Source organism: Juglans regia, chromosome 1 (assembly GCF_001411555.2).
Source record: "Juglans regia cultivar Chandler chromosome 1, Walnut 2.0, whole genome shotgun sequence".
NCBI classification, from domain to species: Eukaryota; Viridiplantae; Streptophyta; class Magnoliopsida; order Fagales; family Juglandaceae; genus Juglans; species Juglans regia.
Genome location: NC_049901.1, coordinates 39,965,256 through 39,986,192, shown reverse-complemented (window position 1 = coordinate 39,986,192; position 20,937 = coordinate 39,965,256). Strand labels below are relative to the sequence as shown.

General features: G+C 36.8%; 1 protein-coding gene across 3 annotated transcripts; it reads right to left on the bottom strand.

The window, feature by feature from the left end:
* Positions 1 to 580: 580 nt before the first annotated feature.
* On the bottom strand, positions 581 to 18,076 carry LOC109006295 (protein argonaute PNH1-like). Of its 3 annotated transcripts, none has more exons than XM_035685085.1 (24): positions 17,603 to 18,076; positions 16,342 to 16,426; positions 13,628 to 14,294; positions 13,325 to 13,533; positions 13,091 to 13,237; positions 12,853 to 12,986; positions 12,624 to 12,733; positions 11,389 to 11,495; positions 11,175 to 11,313; positions 10,370 to 10,486; positions 10,009 to 10,116; positions 9,843 to 9,914; positions 9,648 to 9,770; positions 4,512 to 4,671; positions 3,961 to 4,082; positions 3,709 to 3,846; positions 3,489 to 3,631; positions 2,575 to 2,637; positions 2,356 to 2,419; positions 2,144 to 2,279; positions 1,587 to 1,660; positions 1,375 to 1,469; positions 1,265 to 1,296; positions 581 to 1,001 (listed from the first exon to the last, which is right to left on the bottom strand). In XM_035685085.1, exons 3-24 carry the CDS (start codon positions 13,967 to 13,969, stop codon positions 832 to 834), a joined length of 2,805 nt encoding a protein of 934 aa, XP_035540978.1. In that variant the 5' UTR covers positions 13,970 to 14,294; positions 16,342 to 16,426; positions 17,603 to 18,076; the 3' UTR covers positions 581 to 831. The 3 variants fall into 3 exon arrangements, with proteins under 3 accessions (XP_035540978.1, XP_018841071.2, XP_035540994.1); XM_018985526.2 differs by having other exon boundaries at positions 13,628 to 13,995; XM_035685101.1 differs by lacking the exon at positions 17,603 to 18,076 and adding an exon at positions 17,001 to 17,042.
* Positions 18,077 to 20,937: the final 2,861 nt, after the last annotated feature.

The window sequence follows — 20,937 nt, the reverse complement described above, 5'->3', positions numbered from 1 at the left end:
TGAATTGTTCTTCCTCACCAATACACTTTTTTTTTGTAAATTTTCAAATATATGAAATTTACAATCTCATTTTGATGTTTTTCAATACCACAATTAAATACCTCACTATTATTTTTGATATTTTTAAAATATCTCACTACTATTTATTATTTTATTATTATTTTTCGTTATTATTTAATATTTTATTATTATTTTATTATTATTATTTACAGAATACTTGAAAATATCTCACTATCTAAACGCAATCTTAAATGACCAATGATTTTTTAGAATGATGGATGGGTAAGGTAAAAGAGAAAATTAGGAGTGTTCACTTTTATTCAACATATTAAAAAAATTTCTAAATTTTCGAAAGCATATGGTCAAAGAGTGCCAAATTTATGGGGTTCAATTCTAACTTTCCAAAGCTGTTAGTCAATCAACGACGTACCTACTTTATTGACAATTGGACGGTTGAAGATTGAGACCTTTTGCTTGCTGTAGATGACTGGAGCCAGTTTGACACACAAAATAATATTTTATCATAGGTGCAAAAAATCAAAAAATTATTTGAATTAAGCTCTAATAATTACAACTGGGCTGCAAACACATCACCTCACAAATAAGCTTTGCATTCGCAGAGATTCATGCGAATGCACGAAATGCTGACTTCAGTAAGCTAAATGCCTTGTTGGATGCATTGTCAAAATTTTCAGGGCACAACATTATCTCTAGAAAATAATTTTAGATAAACACAGAGACAAAGCACATAATAATTCATGTACAAGCATTTCCTTTAATTCAATTTCTTTATGTTTGTTTGCCGGTGATTGACCTTTCTAGTCTCTCCAACTAGCAGTAAAACATCACCTTCTTCACCTTGTCTTTCAAAGCTGGCAGGGGACGGACAAATGACCCATTTGTTGTCTGTGGGGAACGTGTTTTAGAATGATCATGCACCTCAGGTTCCATGTAGAATCGAGCTCTGTAGGCCGCCAGATGTGCATAATATGCAGGAGGCACTGAATCCAGAAGAAATGATATGTAACTGAGTATGGTTGTGAATGTGTGCATTATCACCTTTTGAGTTGTGATAGACATCAGGCAAACAAGATTCATGCACAGTAGGAAAATCTAACCAAAGAAATATTTCTGTTTGGTTTGTTTCAAGACTTTTTTTATGGATTACTTTCACTATAATTGTGTAATCAAAGTAATTATGCCCATCAATTGCAGAGTCGGTGACAATGCAGTGCCATAATAAAGAAATGAGTAAGATGTTTACCTACAGAAACAGATCGAGTGCATCGAGCATACCTGCAACCAAATTAATAAACTTGTGAATTCACGAGGCTTATGCAGTGGATCAAGCAACAAGGGAATCGAATTTCTTACGTATAGCACAGGTTGTTGGTCAGAGATTGGATTTCATCTGCAGTAAAATTGTTCTCATCCCAGAGAACATGATAATGAGCAGGTCGACTAGTGCCCTGTAAAATGCCATTTCCAGTATAAACATAAGTTTTGACGTTCTGGGCAACCGTTATCTACCTTAAGGTCAAATTATCAAAATTTGTTTCATTCAGTGGTATGTTCAGATACAGTACCTGGATTCCAGCATGACTACATAAATAAAAGTCGAACTCAGTTGGATGGCAGATTTTTGAATCCACCACAGTACCTACATATGAAATTCAAACCAATAAAAACTCCGTTTATGAGTTAGGAATGACAGCTGCATGACCTCAGGAAAGAGCTAGCAAACTCGTCTGCAGAATCTGGCTGGCCCCATGGTCCAGAGCATGGGATCACTTAGGGCAGGTTTGGTAATCAAAACAAAACATAAAATTCTCGTCTCGTCTCATCTAATCATTACACCTTTTTCAAATCTCTATACAAAATATAATAAACAATTCAACTTTTTAAAATCCCAATACACATTTTTCAAATCCCAAAACAATAATAATATTAAAATATAATATTTTAAACTTCATAACAAAACACAAAATTCTCATCTCACCCCCAAACCTGCCCTTAGTTATGCATACTTTTCAAGGGCAAAGCTTAAAGAGTAGGCTAGCTCCTCCATGTTGGATAGTTATTTTCATTCAATCAAATCACAAGCACAAATCCTAGCAGTTACCAGAAACAGAGAATATATTACCGGGTAAGATATTTCCACTCGTGTCGGTGCTACTTCTATCGTTGTGATTACTTGCAAGGAGTCTAGTGTGGTGCCGCTTTTGAACCACAATAAATGTTACCGGAGGTTGGTAACCAGGTTCTAATGAAGCACAAGCCTAGACATGCATGGTCAGAATGTAAGCACAGGAAGAGCATAATTAACAAAAACAAGGATAACGGATCTTCATTAACCTTACGAATGGCATCAAGTTCATATAGTAAGACTTGGTAGAACTGTCCCTCGCTGATACCATCCCTACACATTTTACAAAAGCAAAACCTTAGATATTTCTTGGATCCAACTGCCAGTTAAACAATTCGTTTTGTTTTTTTTAGGAACAACTCTTTTCTAACACCTAAATAAGGTACAAGTTTAAAGGGAACTCTAAATAGATAATTAGATCAGAGCACCTGTAAAATATGATCCTCAATGGTTTCTGTCCAGTAGCATTCTTAAAAGAAAGTAGAAGCTCTCTGCAGTAGCATGGAATATCGAACTTTTATAAGGCATGATTTCTGATCAGTAAATACAACAACAAATGGAAAATTGTTATTTTACGCGAGTCAGCTCTTATGATGTAGTGCTAAGTGGTGGCTTAGATGGCTATGATTGAAGATGAATAGTCTCTATGTTTCACTCGGGATGCATTTAGACTAGATATTGAGCTCATGCTTGTTTAGAATATGTCATTGTCTCCAAGTAAGTAGTGAGAATACATTTAGATTTACTTGGTACATTGTATCTTGTTTCAAAGTTGATGACCCGGTGGGTGTGTAAAGGAAAAAAACACAGTTGTTGATAACTATGGCGCAATTTGAAGATAGGACACCGCATATACATCACCAAGTAACCTCAAGAACCAATGAAGAAGTACAAGACAAAATGTGAAAAATGAAGAAGTACTAGCAATAAGAAGATTCAAAAGTAGCTAACAATGCGGTCAACCTGATTTCTTGGTTACCAAAAAAGAGAGCTTGTCATTCCCTTAACAGTATTGCAAAGTGTGTTGTTTTTCAATTTGACAGTCATCATAGCTGAAAAATCAAATTTATTCAATGGCCAAGTCAAAGAGCTCTAGAATTCTCCTGCTGTTCCATCTTTTACAATTCTGTCTCGTAGAAGGGGTTGCCTGCCTCCTCTCTCTTGTAGGAAATTTAGTGATCTCCTTGAGATTGAGATGGACAATTGAGGGGACAGGTTTGGGTCTTGGGTAGTCTCTTAAGGAAAAATGTTAATTGATAACTATAGAACACTAAGAATGATGTACGCATAACATATGACCACCTGAGTCTAGTGCAGTGCTAAAGAGTTCTTAACAGCTTACCTGATCATGCCTCCAGTAACCGTACCATGTTGAGGATCTTTCCAGGTTTTGAATAAGTCTTGAATAAGTTCTTCTCGATGAGGCTGTGCACATACCAAACCGGCATACTTTGTAACTTCTGGCCAATCTTGGGAGGCCACAACCTGTATTACAATAGTCATCATGCTCAAATTTGGAGACAACCATAACCTTTCAAGTAATAGAGGTGCAAAATGATTACAGCAGCTATAGATGGATAAGAATCTTCTCCATTTTCTGGATGAGTAACATCAGCTCCAAAAATGATTGTTGGAATGTCGCTAACTAAAGGAATCCTCCAACGTAAAGCATCTAGAAGCACTGTATTCCTTCCTCCCATCTAAAAAGTTCAAATGAAAAAATAAATCACTTAATCTGGGTTTCAGAGAGTCAAATTAAAAGACATATTGACTATGCAATAAGCTCTGTTGAACAATGATCAATTATGACAGACCTTGACATTGATTTTAAGAGAGAGATTTGCCAGGTACTGTCTGCTACTCTTGAAGACATGTTTTGTAAGGCAGCACTGCGAAATCAACCCTAGCTCTGTTTCGCAGATTCGTTTCAGTTCACCTATAAACAGAGGATGCACCCTTCAGCCAGAGTGGAAGTACATATCAAGTCATACAGAGTCATGCACGATGGCTTTGGAAAAACTGAGTTTCATGAAAACTTAGAAGTTGAAGGCCTTGTAAAAATATGTTTTCCTGTTACCAGACATAGTTTAAATTCCTAAGCATGAGAAATTAAATAGATTTTTCTATGATTGTACATTATAACCCATTCTCCCGAGTACATTCTCATAACATAAAATCCTTGTGGTTGAAATAACTTCCCAAGCATGAGAAATGAAACAGACTTATTAGACTTCACTTAACATAAAAAGCCTAATGATGCAAGACATCTCACAACATAATGTTTGTAGTAACCATAAACTTGGAAGGTCCCAGGTTACGTAATGTGATACCCACAAATCTCTAGTAGCAAACGCTAACTGCATACCATACAAAGAACCGTTGTTGTCCGGAAGAATGGCGATAAGCAACTCCAACTCTTTTCCTTCAAGCTTGCTTGTAGCAGAACCATAAACGTATTTCAAGGCCTTCTTTACCTGATCTGGTCTGGCTGAATATATAGGAATCACAGGGTCCATGTTAAATTCCTGAGATCAAATGTTAAAACAACAGATTATAAATACAAGACATGATTTGGAACGTTTTGAGCAACATTATAATAATTGGAATAGAATTGTGGTCTGTTAGGAACAATAAGATATAGAGAAAAATAAAAGCATAATCAATCACACATGACACAAGATTTACGTGGTTCATCAACATTATTAGACTATGTGATAAACCAGCTACGCAGCATACCAACAGCACAGCAACAGCAGATCATTAGTGTGCACTGCAGAGACTACATTCTGTTATTCTCTACTGTTATTGTAACCATAAAATATTCTGTGATTCCTTATGTAAAGTCTATATATAGACACTGTGTTGATAAATGAAAACTAAGCAGAATATTCAACAATTTTATTCGTCTTACATGGTATCAAGATCCCACTGACTAAGCTCCTTTTTCAATCCATGGTGTCATCTTCTTCCTCCCTTTCCTCGGTACCTTCCATTGCTTCTACATTTTCTCACATTGTTACCACCAAACTCACTACAGAAAACTATCTCCTCTGGAAAGTTCAAACCACAGCTTACCTAAGAGGTCAAGACCTCCTCCTATGTTGATGGCTCGCTCCCCTGCCCACCTGAATTTCTCACTGCGGCAACAGATCAAACACCCAAACCTAATCCTGCTTTCTTAGTCTGGAGGCGTACTGACCAATTGGTCCTAAGAGTACTGTTCTCCTCTCTCTCATAATCCATTCTAGGTCATGTGCTATCATCTTCCACATCTAGAGCATTACGGTCTTCCCTCTCCTCCATGTTCTCTTCTCACTCACAAGCAAAAGAGTTTCAGATTAGGTTCCAACTTACCAACCTCTCTCGTTGTGAGCTAACCATCTGAATATTTTGGTAAAGTTCGTCTTCTAGTCGACTCTCTTGCTGCAACAGGCAATGCTCTATCTGATAAAGAGCTTGTTTCCTATCTCTTAAATGGCCTTGGACCCTCCTATGAATTCTTTGTAACTTCCATTACAACCAGAGCTGACCCTCTGACCACCCATGAATTGTATCAACTCCTGCTCATTCAAGAGACCAGACTTTTGCATCTTACCAAAACCGCAGCACCTTCTCTTGACTTCTCTGCAAATTTCAGCTCTGCTAATGGGACACGAGGTCGTCCTTTTCAACAAGTTGGGAGACAGGGCCATGGTCGTGGGAGGCCTTTCAACAACAATCGTGGTGGTCGTACTGGTTTCAACAACCCATCCCAACAACACACATCAACACGGCCAACATGCCAAGTTTGTAACAAAGTAGGGCATGTCGTCCTTCAATGCAGAAACAGGTTTAATCATTCTTATCAATATGATTCTCCTAATTTTTCTGCAAATTTCACTGCTTCAAGCTCTTCCTCAGAAAATGTGTGGTACCCCGATTTAGTTGCTATGCATCATATCACAAATGAACTGTCAAACTTGAATCTCTCATCAGAACAATATAGTGGAGATGACACTATTAGGGTTGGCGATGGCACTGGACTCCCCATACAAAATTTTGGTGATTCTTCTCTTCCCTCCTCTTCATCTTCATTTCTTCTTAAAAATCTTCTTCATGTTCCATCCATTACCAAGAATTTGATCTTTGTCCTTTGTTTTTGCATCGACAATCAATGTTTCTTTGAGTTCCACTCATCACATTTCTCTGTTAAGGATTCGCAAACGAAGCAAACGCTCCTCACTGGGCCAACCCGTGATGGGTTATATGTATTTCCCACCATCCCTTCATCTTCTCCTTCCATCCATGTCAGTCAGAAGACCTCGCTTCCACAATGGCATCGCAGATTGGGTCACCCTTCCCTTGCTCTCGTTCATCGTGTTTTGCACAACAACTGCTTCACGTTTTGCTCCTCAGATGCTTCTTTCAAATGCCCAGTTTGTCCACTTGTGAAATCACATCAGCTCCCACTTCCTTCAAGTCGGGCCAAGTATCACAGGCCCTTACAGTTAATTTGTTCGGACCTTTGGGGCCCATCTTCACATGTATCTCGTTTAGGTTATAAATACTATGTTCTTTTGTGGACCACTATACTAGATTCACTTGGCTTTTCCCAATGAAACAAAAATTTGATGTTCTTCAAATATTTTCCAAGTTTTTACCATTTGTTGAAAGAATGTTTAACACTGAATTAACAACCTTACAAACCGATGGAGGTGGTGAATTTAAACCCATCACCTCCATGTGTCACAAACTTGGAATTCAACATTGTCTCTCACGTCCTCACACTCATCAACAAAACGGGCTTGTTGAGAGAAAGCATAGTCACATTATTGAAACCGGCCTTGCTCTCTTGGCCCAAGCATCTCTCCCCTTTCCATATTGGGTCAATGCCTTTGAAACAACAGTTTATTTAATAAATCGTCTCCCCTCTCCAACATTAAATCACAAATCTCCATATTCTTTGATTTATAATCATGAACCTGATTACAATTTTTTGAAAGTGTTTGGTTGCATTTGTTGGCCCAACCTTCGACCATACCTCTTCAACAAATTTAAATTTTGGTCCACTCCTTGCTTATTTCTTGGCTACAGTTCTTCACACAAGGGATACAAATGTTTAGATCTCTCCAACAATAGACCATACATATCACGTGATGTTACTTTTGATGAAAATTCATTTCCTCTTGCAAAATCTCGGCTCAATACAACCTCTCAATCAAGGCCCACAATCTCTTCTCAACTCATTCCTTCTACTCATCCTTACCCATACTATCCCCTTCCATACTTGGCCCAGCTCCACACTTACCTTCCGTTGGCCCAACTTCCTCAAATTCACCTTTGTCTCTTGGCCCAAGCCTCAGTCCAATATCACAAATTCCTTCCCCTGCATCGTCGTCTACCTCCCGACCTCATCAAACATCAAACACCTCATCTTTCTTACCACCGATCCTCCCATTCTTGTCCCTCCTTGGTCACCAATAATAACTCATGCCCAGACCAATTCCTCCAGTCCTCGAGTGCTCTTTGATGGTACTGTGCCTTACCCAGCCCACTAGTTCCTCACCACCACTATTTCTGTTCCCGATGAGCCTTCAAGCTACACAGTGGCTTCAAAATTCCCGGATAGGCGTTCAGCTATGGCTAAGGAATTTACGGCTTTGACTCAAAACCTCACTTGGACGCTTGTACCACCTGCTCCATCTTTAATTCTCAGGTTCCGTTGGGTATATTGAACAAAAACTAATACAAATGGTTCTCTTCAGAGACGGAAGGCCCGATTGGTGGCCAAAGGCTTTCACCAACAGCCTGGACTTGATTACCATGAGACATTCAGTCCCGTGGTTAAACCTTCGACAATCTGTCTCATCCTATCCATTGCTGTGTCTAGGTGCTGGGCATTGCGCCAGCTCGATATTGAGAACGCATTTTTTGCATGGAAATCTCACTGATAATGTCTTTATGTAGCAGCCTCAGGGCTTTGTAGACCCAGCTCATCCTACTTGAGTATGGTTTTCTCTCCTCCAAAGCTGATCCTTCACTCTTTGTTTTCAGTAATGGTGCTGTGAAAATTTTCTTGCTTGTCTATGTCAATGACATAGTGATAACTGCATCTAATTCCTCTGTTATTGATACTTTGATTGTTGCCATGCGTACTAGCTTCCCTGTTCGGGATCTGGGGACTTTGTCTTTCTTTTTAGGCCTTGAAATTGATCATACATCAAATGGCTTGTTGATGTCCCAAAGAAAATACATCAAAACCTTACTCACCCGTAGCAACATGCTTCAGTTTAAACCCATATCCTCACCTATGGCAACATCCCTTAAGCTTTCTAAATTTGATTCCCCTGTTCTCTACAGAAGCCTAGTTGGAGGTCTTCAATACCTCAATCTCACATGCCCAGATATTTCATTTGCAGTAAATAAACTTTGTCAATTTCTGCACTCACCCAAAATTACTCATTGGAGTGTACTGAAAAGGGTCTTACGTTATCTCAAGGGTACAATAAATCATGGCTTATTTTTTGCTTCTCAATCACACTTTGTTCTTCAAGCTTATTCTGATGCGGTTTGGGGTGGTTCTCCGGATGATCAATGATCAACCGGAGGCTTTTGTATCGATCTTGGTAACCATCTCATATCATGGAACTCTAAGAAGCAGAAAACAGTAGCTAGATCTTCTACAGAAGTTGAATACAAGTCCTTGGTCTCTTCGGCAGCTGAATTAATATGGCTTCAAACTCTTCTCAAGGAACTTGATTTGTTTTTACCTCAAGCACCAACACTTTGGTGTGACAATCTTGATGCAACATATCTTTGTGCTAATCCTGTCTTTCATTCAAAAACCAAGCACATGGATATAGACTACCATTTTGTACGGGATCGTGTCGCTACCAACACTCTCAAAATTTCCGTTTGTAGCTCCAAAGACCAACTGGTGGATGTTGTTACCAAACCGTTGGTTGCAGAAAAGTTCAATCAGTTTAAAGCAAGTCTCAAAGTGGTTGACACTCCCTTGGACTCGAGGGGGCGTATTAGACTATGTGATAAACCAGCTAAGCAGCATACCAACAGCACAGCAACAGCAGATCATTAGTGTGCACTGCAGAGACTACATTCTGTTATTCTCTATTGTTATTGTAACCATAAAATATTCTTTGATTCCTTATGTAAAGTCTATATATAGACACTGTTGATAAATGAAAACTACGCAGAATATTCAACAATTTTATTCTTCTTACAAACATGCCTACGTCCACGGACCACGGAGTTGCATATGATTTTATTTCAGATGATAATCAAAGGTGCAGTGTGGCAGCCATACAAGAGAATAATACAATTTATAATAAACCCTAATCAGCTGGTTGGGTTGGTTCAAGAGTCAAATGGGTCAAAAAAACCGCCACAAACAGAACCAGGCTTCACGCAAAGAAGTACAATGCCCTTTTTTTCCAACGAAAAATCATTCATTTCTAATTAAAGTGCTACCACTATCAAGTATTACTGTATAGGAAAAGTATACCATGCCAGAGATTTTGCACATTCGAACCAACTGTTGACAAAAACCACGAGCAGAGCTCTCTTGGACAGTTCGTGAGAAGTTGATACAAGCCCAATATCTGATGGTGCTTCCATTTACGACTTTCTGAATAAACAAAACTTCTATCAGTTTGCTGTTAAATTTTCTAATAGTTTCTCCAAGTAGACAATAACTAACCTTGTTCATCATATTCCATTGACCAACTTGAGGCAAGTATTCTGTTTCCTTTCCACTATCATTATACTTGAGCTATATTAAGAACAGAAAAAGGACACAATGAACAAGTTATTGGCAGAACGAGGTTGAATGTCATATGAAGTAGTAACGTCCCTTTGAGCATTACCCATGGAGCTGGAAGAACCCGAGCCTCAACAGATGCAAGCTTGCTGTCTATAATGATGCCAAACTCCTTTGCATAGGGATCCTGATCATAGTCATTTTGGTGAACTGTCTGGAAAGACAACAGAGAATTGAGAAATGTCAGAATTTGGCATAAAAATTCAAACCCTACGACAACCATACCATTGATGCTCTCATCATTACTTGCAAAAGCCGATATTTTCTTTCACCTTGAATGCATTATGAATTTATGAGTAGAAAAGCGGAACATCACACCAACATAAAACTAGAATTTTGAATTCGTACCATTCTAGCAGATTTTTTTTTTTAAAGTTCCCAGAAATCCAAAGAATTGGAGATGTAACCTGTAAGATGTCCACTTCTTGTTCCTGGGGTCTTTGGCATGAAACTTTTAGCAGAGAAGTAATCTGTTTCTCACTCAGCCCTTTCGTGTATCTCTGCCCGCTAACAATCTTGCATGCCTATTAAAAGATTCATAAGAAATGGATTAAATAAAACCTCTAAATACTAAAATATTTTATTTGGTTTGTCTTTAAGATAGATTGATCCCATATCTTATGTTTAATTTTTTTGTTCTATGCTTTCAATTTTGATCAATTAAATTCTCTCTGTAAGCCTTCTGATGGTATCAATGATTGTTTGAAAAATAAAATCATTTAAGAGCCAAACAATTAGAAAATGAAAAAAAAAATTACAAATACAAAAAATTAGATAAGCAAGAACTAAAAAAAAAAGCCACAAAATTGTTTTTTAAGAAACAAACACAATAATTTGACCAGCACAAATATTGCAAGGTGGAGCACAGGGCGGCCAAATTGACCACCGCTCTGCGGCCCTCTCGATTTGGCCAACCATGGAGGTGACCTACATGGTTGCAGTGTTGCCAATTTTTTTGTTATAGTAATGGTTTTACCTTGGGAGTTTTATTTTTTGGATTTTTAATTTGTTCTGGTTTGATTATAATATTTTCAAGTTTCCACCATTTTAGTTTCTTTTTACATGTGGCATATCACATGGAGCAAAAATTCTAAGTAAAAATACAGGGATCAATCTTTTTAAAAGTAAAACCTTAATAATTATTTTAGTAATTAACACAAAAAAATAGGCTGTTATATTTAAAAAATGTTAGAAATATTGAGCAGAGCCTACCTCCATTGGCAAGTACTTCACCTTCTTCTGGTTTCCCACTTGAAGACAAGGTAGGTGGGGATACCGAATGACATATCCATACATCTCTTGAAAGTACTCAACAACAGATTTCATGTTCCTTTGCTCATCTACTGGGAAACTGATTTCCAAAAAAATACAGTAAGTGTTCATGTACAATGGAATGCTATTACAACAAATAACACAAAATAATTACATTAGCTCCCGTGTAGGCTGTGATGACAATCCTGAAATTCGATATTTCCTTCTAACATTTCCTCTGTGTGTAACTTCAACTTTGACCCCTCTAAGGGCTTTCTTGACCTGCACATCAATGATTCCAAAGTAACCCTTTTACCCTTTTTTAAATATGTAAGTATTGATTTAAGTAACCTTTTCAAATTATATTCACATATAGTTTCTGTTTCTTTTTTTCTCTCCTTTTGCAAAAATACTGTATTTAAAATCATGACAATATGTGCTTTATGATTGACACAAACAAAAAAGATGTCATTTTTTTCTGTGCTCTACAGATCAAAACCCAACTTTCCAATCAACATATGTCAATTTTACTGTGCTCTGTAGTACATTTGGAGCCATGTTTTCCAAATCATTCAAATGTAAAATCAACATGACACAATGACCAGGAAGGACTAGTTCAAAATTTATCGTCAGCCAAACTTGAAAATCCCAGAATAATACAAGGATTATTGTTAAAGACCCCATCATTGATCCAAAGACTCTAGAACTGTTGGATACTAATTTAGTTAGCCTTTAACTCTCAATATCATAACATTCCATCACGCTTCCAAATCCAACGTCCACGGTGACTTACTCTATCGACACTGATCCTCTGGTAGCCCTTTCCCTTTTGGCGGTTTCACTCATCTATCAGTATTCAATAACTTAATACTATGCCCATACAAAATACCAAGACATTTTAATCCAGCCTATAGGTCACCCCCTCAGTGACTTGAACCCGTGACGTGGTCCCTGCTCTGATATCCATTGTTAAAAACCCAACTATTGATCTAAAAGTCCTAAGATTGTTGGATACTAATTTAGTTAAATCTTTAACTCTAGATCATAACAATTACCCTAAAAGACAAATTACAAAAGGTGTTAGTTTAGTAGATACCTTATTATGGTTAGTCAGTAAGTCACTAAGCTGGTATTGATCTCACAAAAATGTTCAATTTTAAGTGCTAGGGATAGCTCTGTGGGTAATGATTGTAGGATAGAATTAGTGGCTGAATATCGGGATGCAGCACTTACTCTTGCTTTGATATGGCATTTGAAAGTTCTAGACCATGATTGATTGGTTGTTTAGATTGATGATAAAGCGCGAAGCACATCACCAAACAATTACATTGTCTTTTTAGTTGGCTAGACATGTACAATAAGGTATGAAATCGGGATCGAACTTGATTTTCACACCACAGAGTTCTATACCTTTACACGATCTGCATCTGAAAATGGCCTTGAAAACACATCTTTATCCAAAATCTGAGCAACAAAATCAATGACTGGGAGTGGCTCAATGAATGCAGCAGATGACATGTCTGATTGACAAGCAGCAAACGGAAAAGATTTCAGAATGCTATTCTTTTTTATTTTTGTGGGGAAAATTTCATGTATAAAAGCATTTTGAAAAATAGAATAACAATCGAAGAACTCTCACCAATATTCAGGGATAGTCCCATCTGAGTAGGTCTAATACTCTGGTAGAAACCTCTCCATGATTCTAAGCCACCGCCAAGCTGCTGCGGTTTCTTAATATCAGGAGAATATAGAAACCTTCCAACTGATACATACCTGAACTCATCCACGAATAAGTCTAACAAGTGGAAATCCGCTAGCATTAATAGAAAAACAAAATCGACAAATCCAAAGAAATAGAACAACAGAAATGCATGCACCTTTGGCCTGGCAGTTGCCGCAAGACAATATCAATAATGGTAAGCGCCTCTTGAGGGGTATCAACTGATTTCCCTGCAAGAAGCTCACGCAATTGGTGCATACTGGCTAGTGCTACAAAACTGACTGTCACCTTAAATTGTTGTTCCCTGATATGATTAGCTAAACTTGATCAAATCTTCAATTTAATATTATTCAAGCAGAAAATCATTCAGTTAAGAGCAATAATAAGTAACCTTCCATTGCCTGTCCCCTTGTAATCATCGTTCAATACTATGGTAAAGTCTTTTGAGGCAAAAGGTAGCAATCCGGCCGTGTAAAGGTTTCTTCCTCCATCATAAACAGGGAGCCTCATCCCTAAGTCAGTCTCTCTATAAAGTTTCACCAACTGTGTCATGATGGCTCTGTTCAATTTCGAAGAAGTAATCTCGGGCTTTATTTTCACCTGCATCCCGCAAATATAAAAGGAGTGACAATATGCACACAAAATCTGGAGGTCATTTTCAATATTTCAGCTCTTCAATTTAAGCAAAACTTACAGTATATTGACATATATCTGACCCTGGTATCTCTGCAAGGAAGTGATTGGCTTTAACTAAACACTTTGTTCCCAGCTGGCCAAATCCAGGCCTGCGGTGTAACATAAGGTTTTTGCATGAAGCAAGGGACCCCACATCTAAATCAAGCTCTGATTCTTGCAACCTCTCGACTTTCGGTAATCTACCTCTTCTCCTTCCCTTCCTCCTTGCCATGATCTTCTTTTTATGTTCCAAGAAATCTTCATTTTTGTGCACCATCTGGGTTGATGTCTTCTGATTCATAGAGTTCTGTAGTGGTTTCCTGAATATCAGAGTGTTCTCCACAGGGTCTTTCATTTGCATGGACCACTCCTTTCGACTAAGAGAACCTTCAATGAACAACGCGTACTAAAATGATCAAGGAAGCCGGATTCTTAAAGCACTTGGAGGCTGCAGCACTATATTTTCCGCGGGAGAAAAAAGGGGGAGAAAAGCGGGTTGTGGGGGGGGGGGGTGGCGCTACACCAAAAAGTGAAGGGATTTGACAAAATGAAAACTTCAAGAGTTAAGGCGTAACCAATTTCCCTTTTCATTGAGGAACTAGGGCCTTTGGGGTTGTTATAAAAAGAAAAGGCAAAGAAAATGCACGAGCATGAAAGACAAGAAGCTTTGTAACGGCTGCAACAAGCTTGAAAAGCAGCAAAAAAAGAACAGGATTAGCATCATATCTCGGCAGTGTTTTCTTGCCCAGAGCTGTATATTCTCTGATAAAAGATGGCCTAAAGAGACGTGCAAACATGCAAAAGAGTCTACGCCACAAAGATTCAAATGGTCCAACTAAAACAAATTATATATATAGAAGAAGAAAAAAGAATGTCTTCTATAAAGGGGAAGGCAGTGGAATGAACTCTATTTTCAGAGCTAACAGTGCTTGTGTGTATGTTTACATTGTTAGTTAATCAGATGATCAACTAAACCAATTGAGAAAGTGGTCCCGCGTACGGGAATAGTTGGATCACTCCAAGTTATTTGCAGGACAAGTTGTAAAATGACATACAAATTCCTTTTCAGCGGACACAAGGGAGCTTTAACTCGTCCCAAAGCCAAGCTACAGTGACAGTACAGAGAAAGTACCAAGACAAATAGACTAGAAATAAGGAAATCAGAGCCTTGAAGGACCCAATTAACAGGCCAGTGTTAAATGACCCTGCAGCTAGCATGCATTTTCACTCTGTGTAGTTGTTTTCCTTGTTCTCCTTTTCACCTGGCATGATCCATGAACTCGCTCTAGAGGATAAAGAGATCAGTCTCTGTACCAAAGGGTGAAATTCTGGTATCCTTTTTGTCAGGGAAAACTTATGGCCTAGAAGATTAGTATGAAGATATTAACAATCATACCCAAGGGATTATTACGAGACATGAAGAATAATCACATGACTTGTCCTATTCGGTGTTCCTAGGCCCGCGTGAAAGTTCCAACCCAGCTCGAAAAGAAGTGGAAGAGAAAAATGGTTTCATTTTTCTTTTTTTGAAACTAAATAATCAGACTAATCTCAACCCTTTTAACCTACGATAAAAGCACTCTAGTTTGGACAAGATGGGCTTTCGTCGGTGCCAAGATGGCATCATGGTTTTGGAAGAGATGCTAATCATGACCGTGATTATTGCAGCAAGTACTGCTCGATCGGTTCCCATAGCGTGCAAATTGAAGAATATAAATTCTAAACCTAATCGTGTAGAATGCATTTAACTTATAAATTACATTGAATATGTTTTGTTAAGTGACCGATCAATAAACGAAAAGTTGTCGCTCAAGAAGAATGTATACATGAGTTCTACAAAAAGTTGTCGCTCAAGTCGGTCTGGATCAGTCAGCCCATATGTATATATATATATATATATATATATATATATATATATCACATGTAGACGTTGTTTCTTTCTCTTTGTTGCAACTGCTTAGATTTTTGGTTGTATTGGGATTTTCTTTTTCTTGTACGTACGATACATACATATATTGCAATGCAAAACAAACATAGGTGAAGGTGTCAATGGACCCGTATAATACGAATTTTCTGCATTACCCCAGTACGTACATTTCTGTCTTAATTAGGCATGCAGCTAGCTATCCAGGATTCCAGATCAAAGTTCCAGTGAGTAGTAGACAAGAAGGAAACTGGGAAGGAATCGCAAAACACTGCCAGCCGTAAAAACACTTTGTAGTGAATGATAATAAGTATGTTTTGTAGTTTTCCTTCGTCTCAAATAGTTAGAAGTTTTCGGTCTATCATGAACAACGACATCCACAATGTTAGTTTTGGTGAGGGGAATTTTATCTAAAATGATGGAAAGTCCAGTGAAACTACAACTCTAAAATAATATTTAAATTTTATAAAATTATTTAAAAAAATATGAACTAACCCTCATCTTATTATAATTATAAATATATACCCATGGATCATAGGATTATATATCCCATGTCATACCAATATATCATCATTCCAGGCGACTCACACAATTCTGTCTCCATGTTACTATCAGTCACGTGTAATGACAAGCACCAATAATTCCCCATGATCCTCTGATCGGCAAAAGATCTAAGGTTGAAAACCAAACGCCAAACATTTAATTAAACCCCGAGAACCGACAACCATGGCAATCATGAGGGAAAGAGAGAGAATTTAATGCACGAAAGAAAAATGTCTGAGAAACGCCGACTAGAGTTATGCACAGACCTTTTGCTTTACGCCATCTTATTGCAATTTTAATGTCTCTATCTGATTCCAAGAGACAGGAACTCCGCCTCACCGACTTCCGACTCTGCACACAACAGCGGAAATATGTATATATTATATGAAAAGAAAGAAAAAGAAGGCTACCAGATGTGCATAAGATATTAAGAACTACTGCGTCTACTGAGTACTGAATAGGTCAAATCTTTAGACTGCATCGCGGCTGAAAGAGTCAGAAACTGGAGGATATGAAGCTAAAACGGTATGACATTAGCGTGACAAGTCTTAGAGATTTGACTTGCTACTGATTAGGGTGGTTTTGTGCGTATATTTTAGCTGACAAAGGTCTAAAATACCAAAAATATAATGTACGAGATTTATGAAGAAGATCTGGAAGATCTGTTGGTACTTAAAAGATAAACTGCTGATGTTGAGTTTTTTAGAGACCTTCTAATTAATTCCCCCGGCCCAGAAAGATTCAAACGTCGTATATTAATGGTTCCAAATTAACGGAAAGAAAACAGCGCAACGCCAAGAGTACCCCAGCTTTTGAGAAACAGAAAGCACGTTCTAAGGGTAACAAGAGATCATTAGGGCAAAAGCTTTGGGAAGTAAAGAAAACACCAAGAAATAATGCATACGAACCTACAAATTTAACGGACCTGGAAACTAGTACTTCATCTGATGCATGAGACTATATGGAGAGCAAAGTATCTCAAAAGAATTAGCTTGGAAATCCTTGGTGCGAAGCTACAATGAACAAAAAACATGAAGCGGAGGAAGACCACACTAGTTCTAGTATACCAGGATGCAAACAGCTGTGAGGTATAAAACATATTGGAACTCGAGTATTTTTGGGAACTGCAACCTTCTAATATTAAAGAATCAGTACCCAATATTTCTTGTTTAATACAAAGTGATGAATTTTGTTAAAGATATGTTCTATATACATCATCTATAAAGCTTAATTTAACAAACGTAAAATGGATAAAGGAATTAGCAGCTATATATATATCGTACATGAAAAAACTTGTGGACTTTCGATTAATTGCAAATATATATATATCGATTTCCTTGCAGCTATCCAGAAACATGCTCAAAGCTAGACTTTCAGAAATTAAAGGTACTTTAAACGAGGAGTGCTAGAGTTGGCATGCAGATTAAAGGCGTGCATTTGAAAAAATAAGTTAGCTTTTGTTTTCATAAAAAGAGAGAAGTGGAAATTATAGATTAAAGAAATCAATAAAGGTACGAGATTCCATACTCAGAGATCAGAGAGAGAGAGAGAGAGGGAGGGAGAGCAGCTGTGAGCCTGTGATGGATGGCCGTGATGCTGTGATCTCTGTCGTTCTTAGCAAAGCTTTCAGGGCATATATGACCAGGGCTTTTTTCCTCTCTCTCTTTCTTTCTTGGAGGAAGATCTGTCAATATATATATACATAAAGAACTAGTTGTATATATAATTGAGTGGCGAAAGAAGGTTTGTGTCAGGTTCTTGGAAAAAATGTGGCCGGGAAGTCGTGTGGTTCAGAAGAGGAGTTCATTCCGGCAAGAGAGAAGGAGAGATCATGTGTAAAGCGCGAGTCTGGAGTCTGGATGTCTACTAGCTCTTTAAAAACCAGGTGGGTGGAGGCAGGCACTTCCTCCGAGACTCAATACAGAGTAAATGCCTATTTGTTGACGGCTGTGATTTTAACAAGATCATCTTATCAAGTTTGAACTTCACCCCGGCTGGCCTGTCAACGGATGCATGGCCAAGAGTCTCAAATACATTCAGAGCGTACTTCCTTTTTCTATATGCAACGGTATATGCAACGACTCTGAAAGTGTTTTATGTTATTATTATAATTTTTTTAAATTTTTATATAAAATAAAATCAATAATTTAAATTTTTAAAATTTTTAAATAATAAAAATATTTAAAAAATAATATTCTATTCAATTTTTAATTTTCATCTCAACTCATCTCATCCCAACAATTTATCTAAACTATATTTAATTTCCAAAAAAAGTAAATGAAATACTTTTTCTATTTTTAGATTTTTTTTAATAGAGAAAGAGGGTATAATCCAATTCTTTTAATATATGTTTACTTGTCACAAGGAAATATTTTTTACAAGCCGGCCAACCTCTGGCTAAAATGCTAAAAGTTAGACGCAAAAGTTAAAAGTAGTGCATAATAAGTACTTGGATTTATTAATAAAACTCCATCCATTTAATTAAGAAGCTTGGGGTTGTCTGAATAAAAAATAAAATAAAAAATAAAAAAAAAAGGAGAGAAAAGAAGAAGAAGGAGAAGATGATTAGGCAAATCATGCATATTTAGGAATGGGCACTTGGATCTCCACGAGTCTCAGGAAGCCCAAATTTGGAGACCCTTTTGAAAAAAGTGCGAAAGCCCACCTCAGATGAAGAGGACTAGGGAAGGTTGAGGAGAACTTCGTGCAGATAATTGGAGGTGAGATGTCGGGATGAAGGGAAATAGACGGGTTTTGCATTTCGAAACACAAAAAGGAAGGGGCTTCGAGGGAGAGAAATTTCTTGAGGGTCTAAGAAAAATAGTGAGGACGGACGGAAGGGGTAGCTGGGGAAAGAAACGGGGAGAGGGATCGAAAAATACACATAAGTCTTCGGGAAAGGAAAAACATAGAAGATGATTCGAAACTTGGAGAGAAGGAGGGAGGGCTGGGACAAACTCAATAAATTCAAAACAGCGTCGTTTTTAATTCTATGTCAATAGCCGTTTGTGAGCAGTTTATGTAAGACGACTGTAAGTAACGTTTTATATATATATATATATATATAGATGTTAGACAATTATCATAAAATTAAATAGATGCCAAACAAGTCAGGATCATGATGTGATACAATTAATCACTTTGAACATTTAGATGAATTTCGTGTTTTTTAATTAAGCCAAAAAAAAAAGGACTGATGGTTTTACATGAAGTGGTGCTTACCCTACGATCTAGAAGGTTTTCGATTGACTTTGAAAGCTGATTTCTTGACCTCATCCTTTGTTAGCTCTTCCTGATCTCATTATATATATTATTTTATTGCCGGGAAGAAACCTGCCGTCCCTAGATAAAATTATAATTTATACCTAATCATATATGATCAGCTTCATTAATTTCCAATTAATTAATATAAGTATTACCAAATTATCAAATTTGTCATTTTATCCCTTATAAACTACCAAATTAATTCCTTGCGATTCTAAACGTAAATCGGAAAGCCATTTTTGTCGATTTTTTGAACATATTCGGCAGACTAAAATCGCCAAAAATAGTAGTTTTTTGTGACGATTTTTGTCTATCGCCGAAATTGATCAAAAATGGCTTTAAGATTTCGGCGAACCTGCAGCAATTTATAAATCGCCGGAAATGATCAAATGCAGTGATTCTGACAGGTATTTGCGACGATTTTGAGCGCTGAAAAATGCCAAATTTCTTGTAGTGGATTAAATCTTAACCAGCGCGCTGAGGGTAAACTGCAACTTAATTATATATATATATATATATATATATATAAATATTTGAAATTAAGAAACAAAATGACATATTTGATAATATTTGACGTTGAATTCCAGTATCTTATCAAAAAATCTTAAAAGATAATAAACAATTATATATATATATATATGTATATATCAATATTCCGTTTTTTAATTTTTACGGTAAATATATATATAATATATAATAGGTTTTAATTTATGCCATAATTAAACTACCAATAAGTTTTTATAGTATTTAATTTATACCTTGCATATATATATATATACAAAAAAAAAAACAGACTTTTGTGACTAATTTATTACAACTAAAAGATTATTCGCAATCAATTTTAATTACAAATAATTATTTTGTTAGAATTAACTAATCGTAAATAAGTAATTTTTTTTGTAATCGCATCTTCCATTTATATATATATATATAACCAATATTAAAACTACGGCAAAAGCATAGATTATTTAAGATATTTTAACTTAAATTAAATTTTTTTCCTTCTCTTTTGGATATATATATTATAAAAAGTGTAAATATTTAACTAAAAATGTGAAATTAATTAGACCTTTAAAGCAATACAAATTCAGCGAGCTAGGAATCATTGCCATCATGCGCGCGTGAATACTTGGGAAATTATATAAGGAAGCACGTACGTGGGATGTTTCAAATTATGATCATCATCATCATCGTCGTCATTGGCGGAAAAGAGCAAATTATTAAAGTGATCCAAAATATTAGAAAGGGACAAAAAAACATTTTGTTTGTCGGACACTGATCGATCCCCGGGCCATGATCAGATCATATAAATTCTCTACATTATCCATATATATATATATATATATGTTTTTAATTCCCTCATGCAAGTTGTAGAGGACTACTGCTGACTGCTGTATATATATTATCTGCCTACGCGGTTTTGAAATATTCCATCTTCTTTTTTTAATTTTTTTATCGTTTCTGGAAGTCATGTGCGTACGTCCAAAATGAACATTAACAGCAATTTTTTAGAGTAATAAAGAACTGTTTTTATGCATTATAATCGAGTTACATCGCCTATATATAGGACGGTGCTACACGATCCGACAAATTCTATC

What these genes read in the sequence shown, in the direction of transcription:
- LOC109006295 (XM_035685085.1), bottom strand. Translation starts at nt 13,969, where the DNA reads ATGCAAATGAAAGACCCTGTGGAGAACACTCTGATATTCAGGAAACCA. An exon ending in CAGATGCAGATCGTGTAAAG is followed by an intron (nt 11,496 to 12,623) that starts GTATAGAACTCT and finishes ATTGATGTGCAG; the next exon opens with GTCAAGAAAGCCCTTAGAGG. An exon ending in TTGAGGATCATATTTTACAG is followed by an intron (nt 2,420 to 2,574) that starts GTGCTCTGATCT and finishes TAAAATGTGTAG; the next exon opens with GGATGGTATCAGCGAGGGAC.